General features: G+C 49.5%; 1 protein-coding gene across 1 annotated transcript; it reads left to right on the plus strand.

Moving 5' to 3' along the window:
- The first annotated feature begins 3,405 nt into the window (after positions 1–3,405).
- Positions 3,406–22,904, plus strand: DNASE1L3 (deoxyribonuclease 1L3). Its single transcript, XM_002713271.5, has 8 exons — positions 3,406–3,608; positions 9,575–9,663; positions 12,711–12,800; positions 13,386–13,498; positions 17,007–17,119; positions 20,216–20,373; positions 22,322–22,418; positions 22,703–22,904. The coding sequence occupies exons 1-8, from the start codon at positions 3,462–3,464 to the stop codon at positions 22,817–22,819; spliced, it is 924 nt and encodes a 307-aa protein (XP_002713317.2). The 5' UTR covers positions 3,406–3,461; the 3' UTR covers positions 22,820–22,904.
- The last annotated feature ends 360 nt before the right edge of the window (positions 22,905–23,264 follow it).

The raw sequence follows: 23,264 nt of genomic DNA on the forward strand, positions 1-23,264 counted from the left end.
GGGCCTTGTGCACCAGATCCCTCCCCCTTATCAGTGATTCCCAAGGGTGGGGGAAGCTTGCTGGGACACAGCTGCTCAGAAAATAAAACACCTGCTAGCTTGGGCACTGGTTAACTGCTTTCATGACTTTTTAGGGTTTTCTGTTACTGTTTTAATTACTAAGAAGGGATGCCGGTGCTGTGGCATAGCAGGTAAAGTCGCCACCTGCAGTGCCAGCATCGCATACGGCCACCGGTTCAAGTCCTGGCTGTTCCACTTCCAATCCAGCTCCCTGCTATGGCCTGGGAATGCAGAAGACAGCCCAAGTCCTTGGGTCCCTGCACCCACATGGGAGACCTGGAAGAAGCTCCTGGCTCCTGGCTTTGGATTGGCTCAGCTCCGGCCATTGCAGCAATTGGGGAGTGAACCAGAAGATGGAAGACCTGTCTGCCTCTCTCTGCCTCTCCTCTCTCTGTGGAACTCTGCCTTTCAAAAAAATAAACTGATATTTTTTTTAAAAAATTACTAAGAAGGGTGATTTTGTTAAAAAAAAAAATCCAACAGTATACAAATGTCTACAGTCCTGCCCAGTGGTATTTCCCTGCCTAGTTCTCCATGTGAGGAGGTGCAGGGTTTGAATCCCAGCTCTGCCTCACATCTGCTCAGCACCCTGGGTCACAAACCTGGGTTTGTTCATCTCTGAAATGAAGGAACCATCGCCAGTACCCTGGGGAGTCTTGAGTGAAACAGAAAGCACTGAGTTGGATTCGGTTACATTTGACTCAGGATTTCCCTACAGGATCTCAGGCACTTATTTTTTGTTTTAAGCCCAACTTCATATCATGAATAAGTTAATTATAGAACAGAGTCTATGTCTTCTTAGAAATTATTCTAAGTCTTCAAAGTCAGTTCCTATATAGAGAGAAACCACTACTGACAGGTCTGCTTTATTTTTCAAATCAATAGTGGAACTATCAAAATTCAAATAAGTATCAGCTAACTCTCTTTATCCTATGTTACTTTATTTTTTTAAAAGATTCATTTTACTTATTTGAAAGGCACAGTGACAGAGGGGAGAGCGAGCGAGAGCTCTTCCATCTGTTGGTTCTGTACCCAAATGGCCCTAGTGGCTGGGTCTGGACTAGGTCAAAGCCAGCAACCAGGAACTCAATCTGGTCTTCCACATGGGTGGCAGGAGCCCAAGGACTTGGGCCATCTTCTGCTGCCTTCCCAGCCACATTAGCAGGAAGATGGATCAGAAGCAGAGAAGGTAGAACTAGAACTGGTGCTTGTATATGGGATGCCAAAGTCACAGACCAAGGCTCCACCAGCTACACCACACAACCTTAGCCCCAGGATATCCTACTTTTTGGTATCAGGAACTAAAAGGTTCACAGGACTCTGATGGGGTGAGTGTTACCTTAGAAAATGTCACACTCTTAAGTTCATCTTCCAAAAGTTCTTCTTCCTAAAGCAACTCACCCAAGATTTCCAGGTAAAATACAGATTGTCCAATTTCATTTGAATTATCTAAAATTCAGACCTATCTACAACTCTGTATTTTGATTTGCTACATCTGGAAACCCTAAATCCAGACAACTAAAATAACCTAAAGGCATATGGGACTCATTTATAAACATTTTAAACTGCTTTTACAAATTTCATATAGCCTATTAAAGTTCTTTAAATTACCTGAACTGGGGGCCGGGGCTGTGGCGTAGTGGGCAAAGCCGCCACCTGCAGTGCCAACATCCCAGCTGCTCCACTTCGAATCCAGCTCTCTGCTGTGGCCTGGGAATGCAGTAGAAGATGACTCAAGTCCTTGGGCCCCTGCACCTGTGTGGGAGACCAGGAAGAAGCTCCTGACTCCTGGCTTCGGATCAGCGCAGCTCCAGCCACCACAGCCATCTGGGGAATGAACCAGTGGATGGAAGACACCTCCCTCCCCCCACCCCTTCTCTCTCTGTGTAACTGACTTTCAAATAAATAAATAAATAAATCTTTAAAAAATTACCTGAACAAAAAAGTCACCTTTTTTACACTAAATAATTGCAAGTCTAGTAAATTAAGCTTATACAACACTGCCAACACAAAATCTTTAAAAAAGTTCCAAAACTGTATGCCAACTTAAAGTAAGGCACCTAAGACAAACCCCCCAGTTGTAAACTTGACGTTGGAGTAAGAAGACTGTCAACTTATGTTCTGATTCTCTCTCTCAGATGGCACGAGCTCACAGACTTCCACATATGTGAAGGGCTACTACCCGTATTTTGTCTTGAAATACAAATCACGTGACCCATGGCTCTGGATGTCTTAAGCATTTCTGCATTTACCCACCCACCAGGGAACACAGTTAACCACCTGCTAACCAGGGCAGCTTCTTCCCAGAGAGCCCACCTGGCCTGAGGTCTGAGGTTGCAGACAGCAGGGAGATTCACTGCACCAGGAGCTCAGGAAATGACAATTTCCCTCCAACACTTCTTCTTGGATTATCTTAGAACCCATGGTCAGCTCCGATGGCCTGTGGACTGATGTGTGCTAATGCACGTGTTCTTCTCCCTGTGGGGATGGCCACAGACACACTGCCTCAGGCAGCAGTGGCCCGGAGGTCTCAATGCTGACTTCAAGTTATTCTCTACCCTCTCCACACACATTTATTTTTGCCAAAGTCTGCATGTCTAACTTGATTGGATTTTGCATTTCTTTTGCTTTTCAGATCTTTCTACCCAAATCTCTAAGTCATTTTCCTTGGACTTTCTTTACCCAGGGGGTCACACAACTGCTACAGCATTAAAATAATAACCACTTGAATTGTGGATCTCTACAGGGGCTTGAACTGGCAATCTGCCCTTGAACTCCAAGGACATTTCACCGGACCATTCCAGGACACCAACTGTCACTGTCTCCAGAACAACACACTGCTGGGGCTTCATGTGTTAAATTGGTACGACCAAACTGCCTAAGAAATCATGTAATTCAAACTAAACTTGCCCTTAATTACGTCCATCAGGGCATCAGAGAGTGGGTGTCCGGGTGTGGCCCGGGACAGCTGGTTGCCAAGTCCCAGAGATTTAGAGAAAATTCGCAGGATTTCCCAGTGCCCCTGCCTCACTTTTCCCCTGGCAGAAAGCTCTGTCACCCTCAGTGCCCTCTGGGGTGGACACTTCCGAATTCATCAGCTGTCAGGAAAAGGTATGTGGCATGCAAGCCTGGAGACATGGCACAGGTCAGAGCTGGCCCCGGTTGGGGTGTGATTGCAGGAGGTCAGTGCCTCACTGAGGCATGCCAGTTTCCCCACCAGGATGACAAAAACAGGGGCTCCTCACAGGCTGGCCCCCCCGTGTCTCGTCTCCTGGAGCGCAAATGCAGGATCTCCAGTTCCTCAGAGAAGTGAAAGTAGCAGGGAGGAATCCCGTCATTCCTGTTATCTGCAGGCTTCATAAGTCAGTGCACAGCACAGCGGAGGCCACAAGAGCGCCAGGATGTCGCTCGGGATGAGCCCAGCCTCCCTGCTGCTTCTGCTCCTCTGTCTACACGGCGCCCTGGCCCTGAAGCTCTGTTCCTTCAACGTCAGGTCCTTCGGGTACAGCAAGCGGGAAAACCGCCAGGCCATGGATGTCATTGTCAAGGTGAGTACCCTTTTCTGGCAGCAGGTCCTCCACACTCCACCTGCCCTCTCTCCTGTCTTCACAGCTGAGACGTGGGAGAAACTGCAACTGGCCCTGAAGGTAACAGCTGGCTTGGAATCTGGGAGCAACTAGAACAGCGAGGGGGACAATCACTACGTCACCCCTCTGTGCCTCCTGTCCTCAAGTCGTCTCCGGGGGGGTGACAGTCAGGCCCAAGGCACTGCTGGGGGGTCTGCTGAGTTGGTGAATGCTGAGCTGCGTCTGGTTACAGTGAGCTCCAGGCAGGAGCTGGCTGTAGCAACGGCTTTCAGTCCCACTGCTTGTCAGGCTTTATAAAGCAGGGTTTCATTTCACCGTCCTGTGAGGATTCTTCCCCCAGGTAGAGACGATGAATGAAAAACAGCAAAGTAACCTGGTAGAGCTGGTGGCAGGGCAGGTGGGCGTCTGTGGCACTGGCCCAGATGTCTCACCCATCACCTTCACACAACTTCTCGCTCTCCTCTTTCCTTCCTTCCTTCCCTGTCTGGTTTCTCTCTCCCTCCCTCTCCCCTTCTTTCTACCACTGCCCCCTTCCCCCACCCAGCCCTCTTTCTGCATACTTACTGAATGCCGGCCCTGGGGAGTGTGACTGATGTTTGGGGACACAGCTCAGCTTTCCGTGGAGCCACCTGACTCTACCATACAGAGGCTGGGAACTGAAACCTGTGCTAGGACTCTGGCAGGGCACCATTGCCTAAGCAGATGGCAGAGGCCTCCCAGTGTGTGAATGTGAGCCCTGTTTTCATTTCTCACCTCCCAGCCACAGGTGGGGTGGGAATGCCAGGAGCCCTGCGTTCAGATCTCACCTGCCAGCCACAGGGCCCAGGGAATGCCTGCACCTCTCCGAGCCTCCAGTTCCGTTGAGTAGCCTGAGGCTTGCCCTACCTGGAGCCCTGGCTGAGACAACTCTAGGTGGGGAAGGTTCTGGCAGAGCCGGGGCACGGCAAGTGCTCAGATGATAATCAGCAAAGGAGACTGGTGGGACCCGCATGCTCTGTTCCTCGCAGTCCTGCCCTTTGGATGGCACCCATGACCTTCCAAAATGTGGCTGTGTAACCAGGACAGCCATGCCAAGTCTGTAGGAAGCATGGTGCTCTGGCTCCAAGGGAAACTGACATGCAAGGAATCTATCTTCCCCCACTTTTTCACGCACGGCCCCAGGATCTTGGTACCTACCGAGTTCCTGCTACCTTCCTTGCGTACCCAACTGGGAACAACACCACTGTGTTAAGGGCTGTCTTTTTGTTCTGTGGAGGTGTGGGTGTGGGCTACACTCAGGGTCTGCTCTGAGCCCACCACGCTCATCTGAAGCCCTTGTCGGACCGCCAACTCCTCCCATTCCAGCAGTCATTCTGTAAGCAGAGGCCACCTCCGGACACTGCCACAGCTGCTCAACAGAGCACCCCCTGTGAAAGCAAAACACCAGACAGCAACAAAGCTTTGCTTCCCAGGTCCATAGACTGAGTGCCTATTACAGGCCAGGAATTTTATATATTTTTTAAAATGTATTTGTTTTAGAGAGGGAGCGCGCTCCCACTCCCATCTACTGACTCACTCCCCAAATGCCCACAGTAGCAATTACTTGAGCCATAATCACTGTCTGCCAGGGTCTGCTTAGCAGGAAGTTGGAGTCGGGAGCCCAAGCACTCTGATGAGGGACACAGCACCCTAACTAGCAACTTCACTGCTAGGCTAAGCACCCACCCCCTCTAGTATTGCATTCTTATTTAATATTATGGCCTGGTGGCACTGTGCCACTTCAGAACTGAGAGCCCCGAGGTCCAGAATGGTGATGTGAGTTTGCAGGGTCAGTAACACCAGGTGACATAGACTGAGAGGTCTTTCCCACTCCTCCAGGCTGGGCTTAGCGCTGGAGGGGGAGGGGCAGGTTCAGCATCACTAGGCTGTCCGCGTTCTGACCTTCACTGGGAGGTGAGTGTCAGGGAGCCTGACTTCGTCTCGGTTTGCTCACCCATACCACAGGCAGCGGTCCAGAAGCCAAACCCTGCTCATGCGAGTTTTCCTCTATCCGAGTGCTCTCTGGATTGTAGAGAACCTGACTGTCGACAGATAGTCAGGAAGAAAGCCATGTTTCAGGCACGCCAAGGCACCGGGAGATGTGAGGGTGGCACGGAGGGAGCGTCGGTACACGGTAATGAGCATCGCAGGAGTGCATCTCCTCAGCAGGACCCCAGTTCAGCTTCCCAAATGCTCTGATTCCTAGGCCCACTTTACAGATAAAGCACTGGAGCCGACAGATGAAATAAGCTGGCCAGAGTGTGGAGCAAGCAAATGACAGAGAACTGGAACCCAGGCTCCCCCCTGCCACCCTGTGCACCTGTCCTCACTCTTGAGACTGTCCCTTCCCTCTCTCCAGGTCCTCTCCTGACTCGCTTTGCTGGGAGTCCCTCAACACCAGCCCCTCACACTCTCCCTCCCTTCCTGGGACCAGAGTCAGGGCTAAGTCAGAGAAGTCTCCGCACTCAGGGCCCTCGCCTTTGTCACCTCCTCCTGAGATGGAGGAAGAGGAGGTAGAGCCCAGGGAAATGTATTTCTCCTGGTCCACTGGCCCAGAGTTCAGGAAAGGAAAACTGGGTAGTTACTGACAGGGAGAAATGCTCACAGTCTGTGTGGCTGGAGAAGCAAGATACATGACAAACATCACCAGTGTTTCCTGACGCCCTGCTGTGTGCCAGGGACTGGGCTGAGCCTTTTATATCCATCGTGTCACTTAACTCTCATGATGACCCCATTCAGGGGCTTAAGTGACTCCTCCAGGTCACACAGCTCATGAATGACAGAGTTAAGACACAAACCCAAGGCCATTTGGCTCCAAGTCCCTACCTCAGAGGCATGGCCTAATTGCTGTGATGCCAATTTTGTAAGTAGATATAGAAATCGTCTGGAAAAGGGTCTGAGTGCTGGGCTAATGGGGCATCTGTGGCTTCTGTAGCCTTCTGTCTCTCCTGCATGGTCCAGATTTTCTATAAAAATAGACTTATATTCTAAAAATATGACAAATATTTATGGGTTGAATAGAAAATTTACTCCCATTTTTTCTCACAGTGCCACAAGGAAGATCTAAAATAGGAAGGTATTTGTGCTTCATGAATCGGGCACATCTGGTTCCATTATGGTCCGTCCTCCCTCCCTTCTTTCCTACCTGCCACTCTCTTCCTTTTACTCATGCCAGATGTTGAGTCAGGAGCTGGATATAGAATCACAACCATACCGAGGTCCAGAATGCTGTCTGGCACCCTGTGCGTTCATGATAAAATCTTGTTGGATGGATGAACCAGTGGATGCACAGATGGGTGGGACAATGGATGGGTGAAGATTAGCAGTCAAAAATCCCACCCCCATTCAGGAGAATTCTGCTAATGAGATCTTGAACTATTGTCCACCACAGTGTAGATTCCCATCAACAGGAAACATTCTCAGAGGTGCCACAGGAAGCAGAAATCTGCATCTGCTGTAGATACGGAGCTAGGAAGTGCTTGCAAAGGAAAGGGGTTGTCAACAGGATGCCCGGAGGCCAAAGCCTCTACTCAGCAAAAGGAGACAGAACTCACGGTCCGCATTCACTGTGGATGGATGGATCCCACTCCAAAAAGGGACCTTGTTCTTTGCGAAGGTGCAGTCACAAGGACAGGCTGATTTCCTCGGCTGTGGAGTGGAGGGGTCAAGCAGGGACTCTAGTGCAGATGCCCAATGATCCCATTTCTCCTTGGAGTTCAAATTACTAAACCTCACCGAGCCTCAGAGTACACAGCTATACAATGGGCATCTCAAGAGGACTCTTACAAAGCCCCCCTAATGTGTGGGTGCTTTATTAGGCACACTAGCCTACGAAAGGTCACTTATCTTATGCTTAATGCTAAAAATGCACCTGTCATTTCTAATAAAGTCTGCCCATAATCTTCTCCTCCAAAATTCCTTCCTCATCAAGCAATTTTGTTAAAACAACATGTCAATTTTTAGAAATTATAAAAGTATAACTTTTTAAAAAAAGATTTATTTATTCGTTTGAAAGGCAGAGTTATAGAGAGGCAGAGGCAGAGGCAGAGTGAGAAGTCTTCCATCCACTGGTTCACTCCCCAGATGGCCGCAGTGGCCGGAGATTAACCAATCTGAAGCAAGAGCCAGGAGCTTCTTTTTGGTCTCCCACGTGGGTGCAGGGGCCCAAGGACTTGAGCCATCTTCTACTGCTTTCCCAGGCCACAGCAGAGAGCTGGATCAGAAGTGGAACAGCTGAGACTCAAACCAGCGCCCATATGTGGGCACTGGAGGCGGTGGCTTTACCCGCTATGACACAGTGAAGTACAACTTTTAAAAATTAAGAATTTATTTATAAACTATGTAATAACTTGATTAAATATAGTTATGCTCTTTTTTTGGAAGTAACAGAAACATACAAGGAAGAGAAAAATCACACATTATCCTGTCATTCAAGGATCACAGCTGCTGGAGTGGGCATTAGGCTGGCAGTTAAGATGCCAGGGGAGATGTCCACATCCCACGCTGGACCACTGAGGTTTGAGTCCCAGCTCCCACTCCCAGTGCCAGCTTTCTGCCAATTCAGATTCCGGAGGCAGCAGTGATAGCTTAAGTAATCAAGTTCCTGGGGCCGGTGCTGTGGCACAGCAGGTTAAAGCCCTGGCCTGAAGTGCCGACATCCCATATGGGCGCCAGTTCTAGTCCCAGCTGCTCCTCTTCCGATCCAGCTCTCTGCTGTGGCCCGGGAAGGCAGTGGAGGATGGCCCAAGTCCTTGGGCCCTGCACCCGCATGGGAGACCAGGAGAAGCACCTGGCTCCTGGCTTCGGATCAGCACGGTGCGCTGGCTGCAGCGCGCCGGCCATGGCGACCATTGGGGGATGAACCAATGGAAAAGGAAGACCTTTCTCTGTCTCTCTCTCTCTCTCTCACTGTCCACTCTGCCTGTAAAAAAAAAAAAAAAAAAAAAAAAGTAATCGAGTTCCTGTCACTTATAGAAGACCTGGATTGAATTCCCAGCTCCCAGCTTGGCCCTGCCCCAGCCCCAGCTCTTGTGAGCATTTGAGGAATGAACCAATGGGTAAGGGCTGTCTCTGTGTCTCTCTACCATTCACATAAAAATAAATAAATAAAAATTAAAAAGATAAAGCCCTTGACATTTGGGTGATTTCCTTAAAGGCATTTTTCTTCACAAAAATAAATACACGGATCTGCATCTGTTTTGCAGCATGTTGACCACTGTGCACCATCAGTTTTGTATTCCACTTTTATGAATATATTAAGAAACCCAAGGATAGCAATGTGAGAGGCAGGATGTACTGAGGGTCAAGATCATGGGCTCTGGAGTTGGATTCCCTGGGTTCAAATTCCATCGTTTTAAAAAATTTACTTATTTGAGAGACAGAGAGGTGGAGGGAAAGAAAGAACTCTTCTATCTGCTGGTTCATTTCTCAAAAGCCTGCAAGAGCTGGGGCTGGGCCAGGCCAAAGCCAGAAGCCTGGAACTCCATCCCATTGTCCCATGTGGGTGACAGGAACCCAGGACTTGACCCATCACCTGCTGCCTCCCAGGGTGTGCAACAGTGGGAAACTGGAATCAGATGTGGAGCCAGACTCAAGCTCAGGCACTCTAAAATGCGACATAGGCGTCTGAAGCAGCATCTTACCCTCTGTGCTAAACAGCTGTCTCTGCCATGGCCACTTTCTAGGTAGGTAACTGAGTGACTAGTCAACTTTGCGTGAGCCTCAGGCACCTCATCTTTAAAATGAACATAACAAAACCACCTATCTCAGAGTCCTTAATTTAATTCAGCGAAGAAACTAAGTTATTTTAACAAGCACCCAGGCAAAACTAAAACACAGTAAGTACACAACAAAATGTTTTGTTGCTTGTGGCAAACGGCCTCCAACTCCTGGGGATTCTCCCTCTGCAGATCATCAAACGCTGCGACATCATACTCCTGATGGAAATCAAGGACAGCAACAACATGATCTGCCCCACGCTGATGGAGAAGCTGAATGGGTAAGTGTGTGTGTGGGTGGTGCAGCTGGCAGACCCCAAGTGCACGGTCAGCTGGAAAGCCTCCTGAGAGATTGAAACTTGACAGCCAGCCAGCATTTCACCCTGACTACCAGATCACGTGGCCAGATCTGGCCAGGCTTCCAGTGCTCTCAGCTGTGGTCCTGGGAACTTTGAACCAGGGGAAATCACGCTGTTTTTGGCAATGAAGGGTCCAGACTGTGAGGCCTGGGGAGGGCCACTGTGAGTGGTCTCATGGACACAGAAGGCCTTTGGGGCCTGCCCCGCCCTTCTCATCTGCAGTAAGGGGTGGAGCTGAGGTTATCCTTTTTAGCCTCAGCAGATATTCTGTTTCTGGAGCTGACCTTAGGAAGGTGAGGACAGAGGGAACAGAGCTCAGACCACCTGGGTTTGCATCCTGATCTCAGTCAAGCTACTGAACTTCCTGGTGCCTCATTTTCCCCATATGCAAAAGGGACTAACAGTAGACCCTTTCTTCTTGATCTGTTATGATGGTCAAATTTTTTTAAAGATGTATTTATTTATTTGAGAGGCAGAGTTACAGACAGAGAGAGGAAGAGAGAGACAGACAGACAGAGAATCAGTCTTCCATCTGCTAGTTCCTTCCCCAAATGGCCACAGTGGCCAAAGCTGGCATGACCCAAAGCCAGGAGCTTCTTTCAGGTCTCCCATGTGGATACAAGAGCCCAAGCACGTGGGTCATCTTCCACTGCTTTCCTTGGCCATTGGCTAGATTGGAAGTGGAGCAGAAAGGACTCAAACCAGTGCCCATATAGGATGCCAGCGCCGCAGGTAGAGGCTTAACCTACTACACCACAGCACCAGCCCCATGATTGACAAATTCTTCCATGGAAGTGTTTGAACAGTACTAGTGGAATCCATGACTAGTAAAAGCAAGAAGATTATAAAGGGAGTTGATAGTCTGTGGGTCACATATAACAGCTACCATTACAAAAAAAAAAAAAAAAAAAAAAAAAAAAAAAAAAAAAAACAACAAGGATTATTTAAAGGGCAGTGTGACAGAGAAGAGACAGAAAAAGAAAGATCTAAAGATCTTCCATCTGCTGGTTCACTTTCCAAATGGATGTAACAGCTGTGGCAAGGCCAGACTAAAGCCAGGAGCCCGGAACTTCATCCTGGTCTCCCATATCAGTGGTAGGAGCTCAAGCACTTGGGCCATCTTCTGCTGCTTTCTTAGGGGCATTAGCAAGGAGCTGGATCAGAAGTGGAGTAGCTATGAGTTGAAACCAGTGCTCTGATATAAGATGCCTCAGGCGGCTTCACCAATTACATGTCAATGCCAGACTGTCCCATAACAGCTACCACTGATAACCTACTATTGGGGCAGGCATGCTATTAATCCATTTAGTTCTTCTATACCCCTTACTGCTCACAACAACCCTGTGGATTGGATAATCTTACTGCTTCCCTTATAGCTGAGGGAGCCAAGGCACAGAGAGGAGGGACATGCTCAAAGCCACCTCACCTGTTATTTGAACTTGGATCATGTCTAACTCCAGTGCACATGCTTCATTTCATGTCTTCTCAGCCTTCCTGAGAGTGGTCCTGCGAGTTTTCAGGAGTGTGGGTGACGGCAGTGACAGGCACACTCCAGGCGTCTCCCACAGTCAGTCTGGGATCAGTCTTTCTATTACCAGTGGTCTCAGTGCTTCCCAACCTGCCTAGACTGTGCCACAGATTCTAGGCAGAGCCAAATCTGTTTGTCTCTTTTCCCCCCATAATCCAAAAGGAACCTCAATCACCTTGCAGCAGACTCACTGCAAGCAATTTGCGGGCAGAACAAAGATAACTTCCCCGAACTGGAAGCCCAGCACCCATTTACTGTCCATATCCCTGCTCTAGCCTGGCTTAGAGCACAGATCTGAAATCCCAGAAATTTCCATAGACTCTGAGTGGGTCCCTGAGTATCCCCTCTGCTTTTTCCCAACTGAACCTGAGACTGAACCGCAGCTTTAAACATGCCCTAGGTCTTTCTGTAGGCAGATGGATGGAACTGTGTCAGACTCTGCCCAGAGTGGACTTAGCAGCAGGTCTGGCAAACACATAGAATCAAGTTTCCCTAATGTAGGTGAGAGGTGGAGCCAACGGCCTTCACAGCTGCATCTCTAGCCCCTAGGGTATGAACAAGAGTGACTGGAAATCGTAGTCCCCCAGGGTTTGTGGGAAAGTACTTGGAGCGTTCAGAAGACAGAATGCCCCTGCATTTGATAGATGCTCAGGAGTGGTGCACAGACAAGGCGACCTGATAAGGCTGTGTGCTCCACTGTGGGCAGAGTAGGGTTTCTGTTTGCAGCCTGAATCATCTGTGGTCTCAACAGTCTCCCATGAGGGTTTGAGGATATGTCAGATACAGGTTCAAATCCCAGATTCACATTTTAAACTATAAAAGGGGATAAGAGGGGCCCAGCACCATGGCACAGAAGGCTAAGCTTCCAGCTATGGCTCCAGCATCCCATATGGGCACCGGCTCGCATCCTGGCTGCTCCTCTTCGGATCCAGCCGCTGCTATGGCCTAGGAAATTAGTAGAAAATGGTTCAAGTGCTTGGGCCCCTGTACCTGCATAGGAGACCTGTAAGAAGCTCCTGGTTCCTGGCTTCAGATCGGCCCAGCTTCAGCTGTTGTGGCCACTTGGGGAGGTAACCAGTGGATGGAAGACCTTTCTGTCTGTCCCTCTCTTTGTCTGTAACTCTACCTCTCGAATAAATACATCTTTAAGAAAATAAAGATTATTTCAAGTCCACGGGTCACAAGATTTTAAAAGAAAAAAAGGAGGGTAACAATGACACCCATCTTATAATGGCAAAAAAAGCAAACAAACAAAAAAGACTGCAAAGATTCTGGCAGGTGTCCCAGCCCGACAATGGTGGCCCTTCTTCCTGGATTCAAAGTGATGAACAAGTGCCCTTCCCACGATGCCATTGGGAATACGGAGGCAGATTAGAGAGAGGGAAGCAGTAGGGGGATGTTCACTTATTAATATGCCTTGTGAAATCTTTATGTTTTCTAGAAATTCAAGGAGAGGCATAACATACAACTATGTGATTAGCTCTCGGCTCGGAAGAAACGTCTATAAAGAACAGTACGCCTTTCTCTACAAGTGAGTACAATCTACACTCCCTGTAACAAGGCCCACTTACATATTTTGATTTTGAAATGAATCAAAACAGGCATCTTTTCTTCAAAATCCAATTCTGATCTCTAACCAGTGCTCAAAATCAGTCAAAATAATTACTGTCAAAATCTAGACACTGGGCAAACTATAAACTCATCAAAACTAGAGTGCATGAGCAACTTCCTGACACCTAATTTGTTGGTTGGCTTGGTGGCTCCTGCGTACATTCTTTACTCTTCATAATCAAGCTCTGGCCTAGGGCTGGACCTGAATTGCCCAGCACCACTGATTCCCTGCCCTTCATATCCTCGTCATCTTCCTACTAGTGACTGAAGTCTGATCATTGACCTGTGGGTGCCCTGGGTGACCAGCATGGCTCAGATCCTCAAATCCCAGAGGCCCTGACTGCTGAGAAGTGCTCACTCAGCTTTCTCTCAGGCAAAGGATCCCTCCAGTGTTGAGCCTCTCTGGAAGATTACAAAACTGTTGGAACGTCTTCTTGACGTTCTGCTTCTTGAAAGAAGGAAACTACTGACTCAACTGGGACGGCTTCATTTTTTTCTCCTCTAGGGAAAAGCTGGTGACTGTGAAGAAAAACTACCTCTACCATGACTATGAGGCTGGAGATGCGGATGCGTTTTCCAGGGAGCCCTACGTAGTCTGGTTCCAGTCGCCTTTCACTGGTGAGACCCATAGGCCCCTCTCACCTGTGACCTCCCAGCTGCCCTCACTGTGAGCTGCAATCCCAGGGACGATGCGGGGGGTGACAAAGTCTTGTAATATCTGCATCTGGATGTAGAGCACCCAGCTCAGCTCCTGATGGCACCAGGCTTGCTTCTCAGAACGCCAAGGCTCAGCACCTCCCCAGCCTACAATCCTTCTTCTGAGAATAACACTGAAGCATTTAGGCTCATGGAAATTATGCACCATGATTCTTTGGTCCCTGCCAAGTGTAAGCATTCCTTCATTTTCACAAGTCCCAAGTGATGTGGCCACCAAAGGTGAACCTCCAGCCTGGAGGCTCATGTTTCCTCCAGCCACTCCAGAGCAGTCTCCTCTGCAGACTGCAGAGAGAGAGGCATTCAAAGGGATGGCTCTCCAGACTCTAACAACAGTACTTGCGATGCGTGTACATTAATCCCTGAGTAAGTGCTGGCCTCCTGGTTGAGGAACCTCTGCAATGACATAACATGGCAGGGGCTAGGATCATCTCACTCTACATTTGAAGAAATGTAGGTTCAAAAAAGTATAGTCATTGTCCAAGTCACCCAGTTACTGAAGTGAATGAGCTGAGCTCATAACTCGAGCCACCATTTCAGCAGCCCATGCTCTCAACCACTATACAGCACTCGGGAAAATCGGGAATTGACTTTGGCTTGCAGACTGCAGCCATACAAAATCAAATATTTTCAGTGTTGGGGACACAGGCCAAGGCAGACAAGGTCCTTGTCCCTGTGAAGCTATACTGTCGTAGAGGAGCCAGCTCACGACAGTAGTTCCACCTGTATCTGTGCTACACCAATATCAACATCTTGACCTATGAAGTCCACTATTATGCCTTCTACGGCTAACTGCCTCGGGGGAAGACTACTTTGGCAAAACAAACATGGGACAAATGTGACGAATTTCCAGTAGAAAAAGAGAAGGTGGAAGGACTGAGTGCCAAAAATGCCATTTAAGGTGTGTGTGCAAAAATCGTCTTTGTGCTGCATAGCACTGACATTTGGCTGACTAGGGTGTGTCCCCACAGCCCCCTCTGCCTCTCCCTAAGGATCATCTCTTCTCAAACACAGAGTCCAGATCCTTATGAATGGCTAACAAACCTGTTTATCCTGAGCCTCCACCCTTCCCTACCCCTCCTTCTCTTTCCTGGGCTAGCACTGCATGTCTAGAGTTTGCTCTGTTGGTCAAGGAAACTTCCCATCTCCCCTTGATCTGCTACTACAGACTAGAGAGTCAGCTGTTCATCCATATTCTCTCTCATTCATTATCAAGTCAATCAGCAAAGATTCATGAGCCCTGAGCTAGGCTCCAAGCCTAGACAGATAAGCATGCCCTCAAGAAGCCTAGGTTCTAGAGGGCTAAGAAAGTGGCCTCGGAGCATCAAGGCAGTAACAAGTAGGGATGCAGTGACCAGGGATGGCCCATCAGAAGTGACCTCAGGTTGCGACCTGCAGAAGCCAGCCACAGAGGGAGCTGGAGCAAGGGCATTCAGCTGGAGGGCACAGGGAGTCCAAAAGCTCAGGAGCAGAAGAGTGTTGGAGTGTTCAGGAGACCAGGAGGAGGCTGGGGAGTGAAGGGGAGGCATGAGAGGAGAGCTGGAGGCGAAGTGGGGTGTGAGCACGCAGCCCCGAACACAATCTGCCAGCTGAGCCCTGTGTGGCGCTAGCAGGGACCACCCCAGTCTCTCCCCATGAGGTCAGCGTGAGCATGAGAATGAGGGGAACATTCCAGTGGGGGGTGCTCAGAAGTGACAGCTGCTATTGGCAGGTGGGCAAGACATGGCTCTGAGACTCACCCACATCGTCACCCCAGGCACATCACTCAGCACGGCTGGGCACAGGGCTGCGGCAGTTGGTCACAGACACTGCACAAAAGACCATCTTCTTTTTAAAACAACTTTCTTGGGCCTTTATTACTTATTATTTTAATTTTTATTTGTTTGAGACACAGAGAGAGAAACCACCCATTTACTGGATCACTTCCCAAATGCCTGCAATAGCTGAGGCTGGGTCAAGCCAGAGTCAGGAGCCCAGAACTCATTTCAAGTTTCTTAAGTGGGAGACAGAGACCCAACTATTTAAGCCATCACCTGCTGCCCCTCAAGGAGGCACATTATCAGGAAGCTGGAATTGGAAGTGGAGCCAGGATGAGAACCGAGGCACTCTGATATGGGATGCGGGAATCCCAAGTGATAACTTAACTGTTGTGCCAAACGCTTGCCCCAGATGATCAAAGGGGAATCAACTGATCAATCTTTTTTTCTTTTTTTACTTAGTGCAAAATCTATACTGGTTTATTAGTTCTTAAAAAACACCAGAAAATGCAACCATAAACATTCAATTTTTTGTCAAGAAAAAATATACATTTGACTCAAAGAAGTGAGAAAATAAGACATCCCAATGGCAGCGAGAAATATAGTCTACCTGCTTAGTCCGAACAGGCATGTGGAAGAAAAGTCTTGGGCGTATTAAAATTAGCAGCCAAAGCTGGCACCGCGGCTCACTAGGCTAATCCTCCACCTTGCGGCGCCGGCACACCGGGTTCTAGTCCCGGTCAGGGCACCGGATTCTGTCCCGGTTGCCCCTCTTCCAGGCCAGCTCTCTGCTGTTGCCCGGGAGTGCAGTGGAGGATGGCCCAAGTACTTGGGCCCTGCACCCCATGGGAGACCAGGATAAGTACCTGGCTCCTGCCATCGGATCAGCACGGTGCGCCGGCCGCGGCGGCCATTGGAGGGTGAACCAATGGCAAAAGGAAGACCTTTCTCTCTGTCTCTCTCTCTCTCTAACTGTCCACTCTGCCTGTCCAAAAAAAAAAAAAAAAAATTAGCAGCCAAATGATCCTAAGATCATAAAAATTTCAGCACCAGGCTGCAGCCTCTGGGAACCCTGGAGGGTGCAGCCTGGCCTGTCGCTCCCCGTCTTCGTGGAAGAACGACACAGGACCCTGCGTTGTTCTTTCGTCTGCTCGGCCCTCCCCGGGTTTGCTGCTGGTTCTTCCCGGGTTGGCTACCGTCCCTTCCACCTCCGTGGAAGGGCGGTTCCCCCTGCCACTTTCCCCACTTCTGCGGGGGAGCGGCACACCGCCGGCCGGCTCTCTCGGGGGCTGCACAGGTGTTCCTTCAGATAGATGTTCCTGGTGCATGTTGTCTCTCTCCTCCTTTATAGTCCTCTTCCACTAATCCCAACTCTGCTGCCCACACGCCGAGTACGCTGCTCTCCTCCAATCAGGAGCAGCTCCTGCAGCTTGTCAAGTTAGTGAGAGGCAGCTGTGTAGAAGCTGTTTTTACTCCTCTCCCAGCGCCATATTGTGGGAGAGCAGATGCATAGAATAAGTCTTAATTCCAGTAACAGTCTAGTCTGAGTTGCTCCCCACACTGGCCCTTCTAGAAGAGAGAGCCTGTTTCTCGGGTAGAATTTGTGGGACCTGGTGGGGGCAGGGTGTGAACTGCGCCTCCTTCCCGTCCCTCAGCTGTCAAGGACTTCGTGATTGTGCCCCTGCACACCAGCCCTGAGGCATCTGTGAAAGAGATCGATGAGCTGGTGGACGTTTACATGGACGTGAAACGTCGCTGGAACGCTGAGGTGATGACCTCTGTGTTTGTCAAATTCCTGTCTAAGGGCAGAGGCAGGCCCTTGGGTTCAAGGAGAGGGGTCAGGGCGTGTACCTCCTCTCAGGCTTTTCCTTGGCCCTAATTATCCTCCTGCTGAATCTGCCCGGCACTGCGACGTGGGTCTTAGGAATTCATGCACCATTAACAATGGATGCCAGTGTTGATTAAGTGACCAGCTGGGGCCAGGCACTGCACTGAGGCTTGACATGGACCTTTGAATTTAATCCTTCCAATAACCCTACAAGGGAGCTACTTTTTATCATTCCCACTTTGCCACTGAGAGAGGTCAAGAGTGTTTTGGTTAAAGGCAACAGGATCTCAAACTGGCTCATGAACAGGAGAAGCAGTTTTCTGGTCTATATAAGTGAAGTGCCCACGAGTCCAGGCACAGCTGGATCCAGGGCTCAGGTAAGGTAATCAGGGCTTTCCATTTCTTGGCCTCCTTTCTTCTGGGTGGGCTCCACCCCTGGGATGGCAAATGGCCACTAGCAGTGTCCAGGCCAACTGACCGATTTCCTTTTCTAAATGCAACCAATTGTAAGAATGAGTCCCATTGGCTCTGATTGGGTAACATGTCCATCCTGAACCAATCACTGTGATCAGAGGGGCTTGAGATATTCTGATTGGCTAAATCTCTGTTGCCTCAACCTTGTGGACTGAAGTGGAGGAGGGAAGAGGTGGTTTCCCAAGGAAATCTGGGGTGCTGTTCTCACAGAAGGCGGAGCACACCTGCCATTCCTCTGGGTAACTGTTTCCCCCTCGGGAAGAAGGGATGCTGCCACGATGGCCAGGAGCGTCTGCGGAGGCCCCTGGCAGACCTGGAAGTGCTCCACAGGGCTCTGCTTCCTCTTTGCCGCTTTCACTGCCTCTTCTGCTCCCCTTCCTCCCCCTCAGTTCCAGGAAAAGTGGAGAAGACGAAGTGCACCTCATTGTTCACAGATAAACAGCAGGACAGGAGAAAGACGCATTCACTCATTCCAAAAATTATGAAATCATTCATTCAACGAGAATGTAGAGAGCATCTGCCCATTGAGGGCCGGGCTCTGGGGAGACATCAGTGATCCAAGCGTGAACAACAGAGGAGACTCGTGATGAGGGCCTTCAGGGAGGCCTATCAGGGCTCCATTCTTGACTTCACCACTCAAACATGGTCTAGAGCACCTCTTGTTTCAGTGGGGTTAAGAGTGACATCCACCCCGCAGAGTGTATGCCTTGTTGTGAGATATAAAGTCAGCCTTATAGAACACTTAATGTTGGACCCAGCATGTCGCAAAACAAATCCTGCCCATAGGAGCAGAAGCTGGTGACCTTCAGGTTAAGGGTCCCATCTTGACCTCAACTTCATCCAGTAATCACAAGGGAAACCCCAATCACCAAGGTCAACATGAACAATTCTCTAAGAAAACTCCGAAGTCAGCACCCACCCCTACCAACGGCACAAAGGAGGAAATATGACACTTCCTGTGTTTTGTGGAATGTCAAGAGTCTGTACCAGGAGCTCTGCACAGGGGAAAATACTTCCAAGATAAAAAGTTTCTGAGTGGCCTGTGACAGGGGATAGAGGGCTCATGCTGTGGCCCCCTGCCCTTCAAACTCCTCTCACTTCCTCCAAGGACTGAATTTCCACAGGAAGAGGTTTCCAATTTGAAAACAATAGGAGAGATACAGTGGTGCCAAAGCTGTCCTACACCACCCAAGTGCATTTTCCTGCTTGGAAACAAGAGGGTTGATTCATTCCTATGTGTGTAGCCTGCACGCGTTTGAGCCAGCTCTGAGGGTATCTGTTAGCTGGGTTCTTTTATGCCTTAACTGTGCACGCTGAATCACACAGGCACTGACAAAGGCACAGGTGGGGCCGTCACAGCAAACACCCTCTGGTCCACAAAGAGCCCTTCCCTGGTACTGCCAGTCAGATAGGCATCAGAGCTGAGACTCTGCCTTAAACTGCAGGCTCTTCTAGAAAGCAAAAATAACCTAAGACAGATCCTGTGCTAGTATGCTAGGGCTGCTGTGCAACACCAAGGACCAGGTGCTTTAAAACAATAGAAAGTGATTTGCTTACAATCCCCAGAACGAGGTGTGTCCAGTAGTGTTGGTGTCCACCCAGGGCCTCTCTCATCGCCTTGCAGTAGGTCATCTTCTGTTGTCTTCAGGTGTCTTTACCTGGCCCTCCTCCTGTGTCTCTGCCTTCAACTCCTGTTTAAAAAAAAAAAAAGTTTTTTTTTGTTTCTTTTGAGAGGCAGAGTCAGAGAGAGCTCTCATTTGTTGGTTTATGGCTGGGATCTAGAAACTCAATCCAAATCTCCCTTGTGGGTAGCAAGGACCCAAGTACTTAAGCCATCACTGCTGCCTCCCAGGGCACGCTACCATCAGGAGCTGTGGCTGGAATTAAACCCAGGTACTCTGATATGGGATGCCCGTATCTTTAACTACTAAATTTCCACACTGTAATCTCTCTTTTTCACAAGGACACCAGTATTGCATTAGGGCCCTCCCATATAACGTTCTACTTTAATTACCTCTTCTGAGACCCGATTTCCAAATATAGTGACATTCTTCTTTCTTTTAAAGATTTGCTTATTTATTTCCTTGTTTATTTGAAAGGCAGAGTTAGAGGGGGAGACATACAGAGAGAGAAAGAGATCTTCTCTCTGCTAGTTCATTCCCAGATGGCTATGCAATAGCCAGGGCTAGGCCAGGCTGAAGTCAGAAACCCAGAACTCCATCCAGGTGTCAGAATGGATGGGTGGCAGAAATCCAAGCACTCGAACCATCGACCATCCTCCCCTACTTTCCAAGGCACATTAGCAGGACGCCGGCTCAAAAGGGGAGCAGTCAGGACTCGAACCAGTGCTCTGACAGGGGATGCCAGTGTCCCAAGTGTTGGCTTAACCCACACTCTCTGGTCCCAAATACCATCACATTCTAAGGTACTGGGGGGTCAGAGCTTCAACTATGAATAGAGCAAGGGACACAGTTCAGTCAGTGCAGACCTCACTGTTTATGGGCACGTGGAATCATTGCCAACAGCGCCAGCCAGGCGAGAGTTCCAAATTGTGTCTTTCAGAACTTCATTTTCATGGGCGACTTCAATGCCGGCTGTAGCTACGTCCCCAAGAAAGCCTGGAAAAACATCCGCTTGAGGACCGACCCCAAATTTGTTTGGCTGATTGGGGACGAAGAGGACACCACGGTCAAGAAGAGCACCAGCTGTGCCTACGACAGGTAGGAGGCGTCCGCAGGCTGCTGCTGGCCCAGCCAGGCCTGGGTGAGCCTGAAGAAAGGCTCGGAGAGCCGAGTCGTGTAGAATTCAGGCCCCTCTGCCCAGCGCTCTGTGTGGTGGATAAACTGCACATCCTAGGCAGCAGCCCTGGGCCCGCAGCTTAGCAGAGGCAAGCACTGGCTTTGGTGTCAGCTGGGCCTGGATTCCAAGCCTGACCCTGTTTCATCTGAAACGGAGTCTTCGTTTCCTGTAAGATGGAGTCTGTAGCCATACCTCCTTCATGGAGACGTGGCGAGTTAGTTAGTTTGCATCCTCTGTATGTGTTTTGTGCAAACATTTAGGATTGCCTCAGAGAACAAGCCTAAAAATGAGACCAGTAAGCGGAAGGATATTTTTGCGCTTTTGCTATACGTTCCTAAATGCAAACAAATGCATCAAGATACTGGTATTCCCTGATTCACATAAAGTCTCAGAGGATTCATAAGCAGCTCGCCCCTTGCCTCCTTGTGTAGAGAGGAAGGTGAGTTTGCTTAAGCGTGTGAATGCCAGTGACCTTCAGGAATCAGACCACAGCAGGGAAACCCCCAGGGCCAGTCCCATGGGAAGCCACAGCTCCCAAAGCTCAGTGTGCCACGGAGGAAGCGTGAGACAGCCAGCTGCGGCGAGCAGCCAGCAGTTCCCACTTCTCAAGCTGGAGGTCTCTCTTTCATTTCCAACCCGTGACCTCCTTGGTTCCTCCTGGAGCTTTCGGGACTGGCATGTCCTGTGCACAAGTCCCTGCTCCAGCTCTCCAAAGCGGAAACCCACAGAGTAAAGTTGCAGGAGATTGCACCCAGGGCACCTCCTGCATTCTTTTCTTTTTTTAAAGATTTATTTTTTTATTTGTAAGGCAGAGATTAAAAAAAAAGTGAGGTATGAGAGAGGGAAAGAGAGAGCAAGCGAGCAAGCACACATCTATCCACTGGTTTATTTCCCAAATGGCTGCAATGGCTGGGGCAGAAGCTAGGAGCCTAGAACTCCATCCTGGTCTCCCACATGATCCGCAAGGACCCAGACATTTGGGATGTCTTCCACTGCTTTCTCAGGTGGCTTGGCAGGAAGCTGGATGGAAAGCCGAGCAGCCTGGACACAAATCAGTGCTGTGATAGGGGGTGCAGCATCACAGGCAGTGGCTTAACCCGCTGCACCGACAGTGTCAGCCCCTGCACCTTGAAGTCTTGGTCAGGAGGTTGAGACCATGTCAATCTGACCACCTTACCCACTCGTGATGTGTTAGAGTTCATTTACAGAGCTCATTTCACCACATTTCCAGTCTGTATGTCACCGCTGCAAACACCTATACTGTGGTTCTTCCTCTTTGTCTTTAAATCCCTTAATTTCCTACCAAATTAATTTTAAAGGAAATGTCAGGAAGCTAAAGTAAGAAAACAGCATCATTTGCCAAAAATCAAAGGTAACTGTAAAAAGAAATCCAGTGGAAACTGCACAGTGTTAAACTGTGCCTCGATTCCCATGCCTGCAAATGCGTGACGGTGACAGCTTGCTCCCTCGAGGTCGTGTCCAAGATAAGCTAACACCTCCTGAGACTTCCTACATCATTGAATCAGGAAAAGGGACAGAGGGTTGAGAAGGAAGTAGCAATATTTTCATTATGCAAGTCATGGCCACATGGTGTAGTGTCCATGATTCATGTAAAATCGTCTCTTGCATCACCAGAGGTACTGCCCGCACTGTGCTGGTGCCCACGGGGCCATGGCAGGGACAGATCCTATTTTAAAACTGTGGGCACCGTCCTCCAGGGTCACAAGCTTAAACCAGCCGTGGACTCTGAGCCCCACATGAAGGGACCAGGCCACTCAGTCACTTCCAGGTGACAAACGCAATCCTTGGCTCCATCTCAGACATCAACAGGGTGGGTGAACATGGCTGCCCTTCCTCCCCTTGTCCCAGGATCGTGCTCCGAGGACAGGACATCATCAGATCTGTGGTTCCCGATTCAAATGGCGTCTTTGACTTCCGGAAAGCTTACAAGCTGACAGAGGAGGAGGTAAAGCTACCATCTTGTCTTCTGACAATACCACCCTGAAAGATGGGCTGGGGTCCCAACATTGGGCTACTGGCCTTGAGTCTCAACGCCTGCGGTTTTGTGGTTTGAGGACCTGCCAGAATTTCTAACTGAGCTGGCCTGGGGACGCTCCCCAGGGCGTATTCTGTTGAATGACGTCAGGCATTTCATCTTCCCTCCTTGGGCCTGAATTTACTCATCACTAAGATAAGAGCATCTGCTAGGCGCCTCCTAACCCTCAAGTCTACCTCCTGTCCTCTCTACAGGCCCTGGACGTCAGTGACCACTTTCCAGTTGAATTTAAACTGCAGTCTTCAACAGCCTTCACCAACAGCAAAAAATCTGTCCAGCCAAGGAAGAAAGCAAAGGCCAAGCGCTCCTAGATACAAAGGCACCACTTTATTAACCACTTCTTGCCTCTAAATAAACTGCTCTAACAGGTGGAAACTGCACCCTGCACCCTCGGGAGACAGGACTGGTCCAACCGCTTTCATTGTTCAACTTGCATTTATCCTGACTTGAGTCACGTTGGGAGGAGGATCTTCTGTTATCATGCTTGAGCCCAACCCTCCCCCAAATTGTCCAAAAGAAAACCGGTGGCTTTGCAGTCCCCAAGACTGGTCTTCAAGCCCAGGGCTACAGTCCTGCCCGCTCTCACTGGCCCTGCTCCTCCTGCCCTGCTAGAGGCTGCAAGAGGTGGAAGAGTGTCAGCTTTCAGCCTCCATGTGGGGAAACTGACCCAAAGGAATTGACCTGAAGCTCCAAGGCCCCATCTGCATTCTGTCCCCTCCTGTCTGAGGTCAGGCCACTGTGCTGTCTCATGGGACG

Source organism: Oryctolagus cuniculus, chromosome 10, assembly GCF_964237555.1.
Source record: "Oryctolagus cuniculus chromosome 10, mOryCun1.1, whole genome shotgun sequence".
Lineage (NCBI taxonomy): Eukaryota > Metazoa > Chordata > Mammalia > Lagomorpha > Leporidae > Oryctolagus > Oryctolagus cuniculus.

Excerpts from the sequence above, each read along its gene's own strand:
- DNASE1L3 (XM_002713271.5), top strand. The coding sequence starts at position 3,462 with ATGTCGCTCGGGATGAGCCCAGCCTCCCTGCTGCTTCTGCTCCTCTGT. Across the intron at positions 20,374-22,321 it reads ACCAGCTGTGCCTACGACAG|GATCGTGCTCCGAGGACAGG; the intron begins GTAGGAGGCGTC and ends CCCTTGTCCCAG. Across the intron at positions 22,419-22,702 it reads ACAAGCTGACAGAGGAGGAG|GCCCTGGACGTCAGTGACCA; the intron begins GTAAAGCTACCA and ends TCCTCTCTACAG.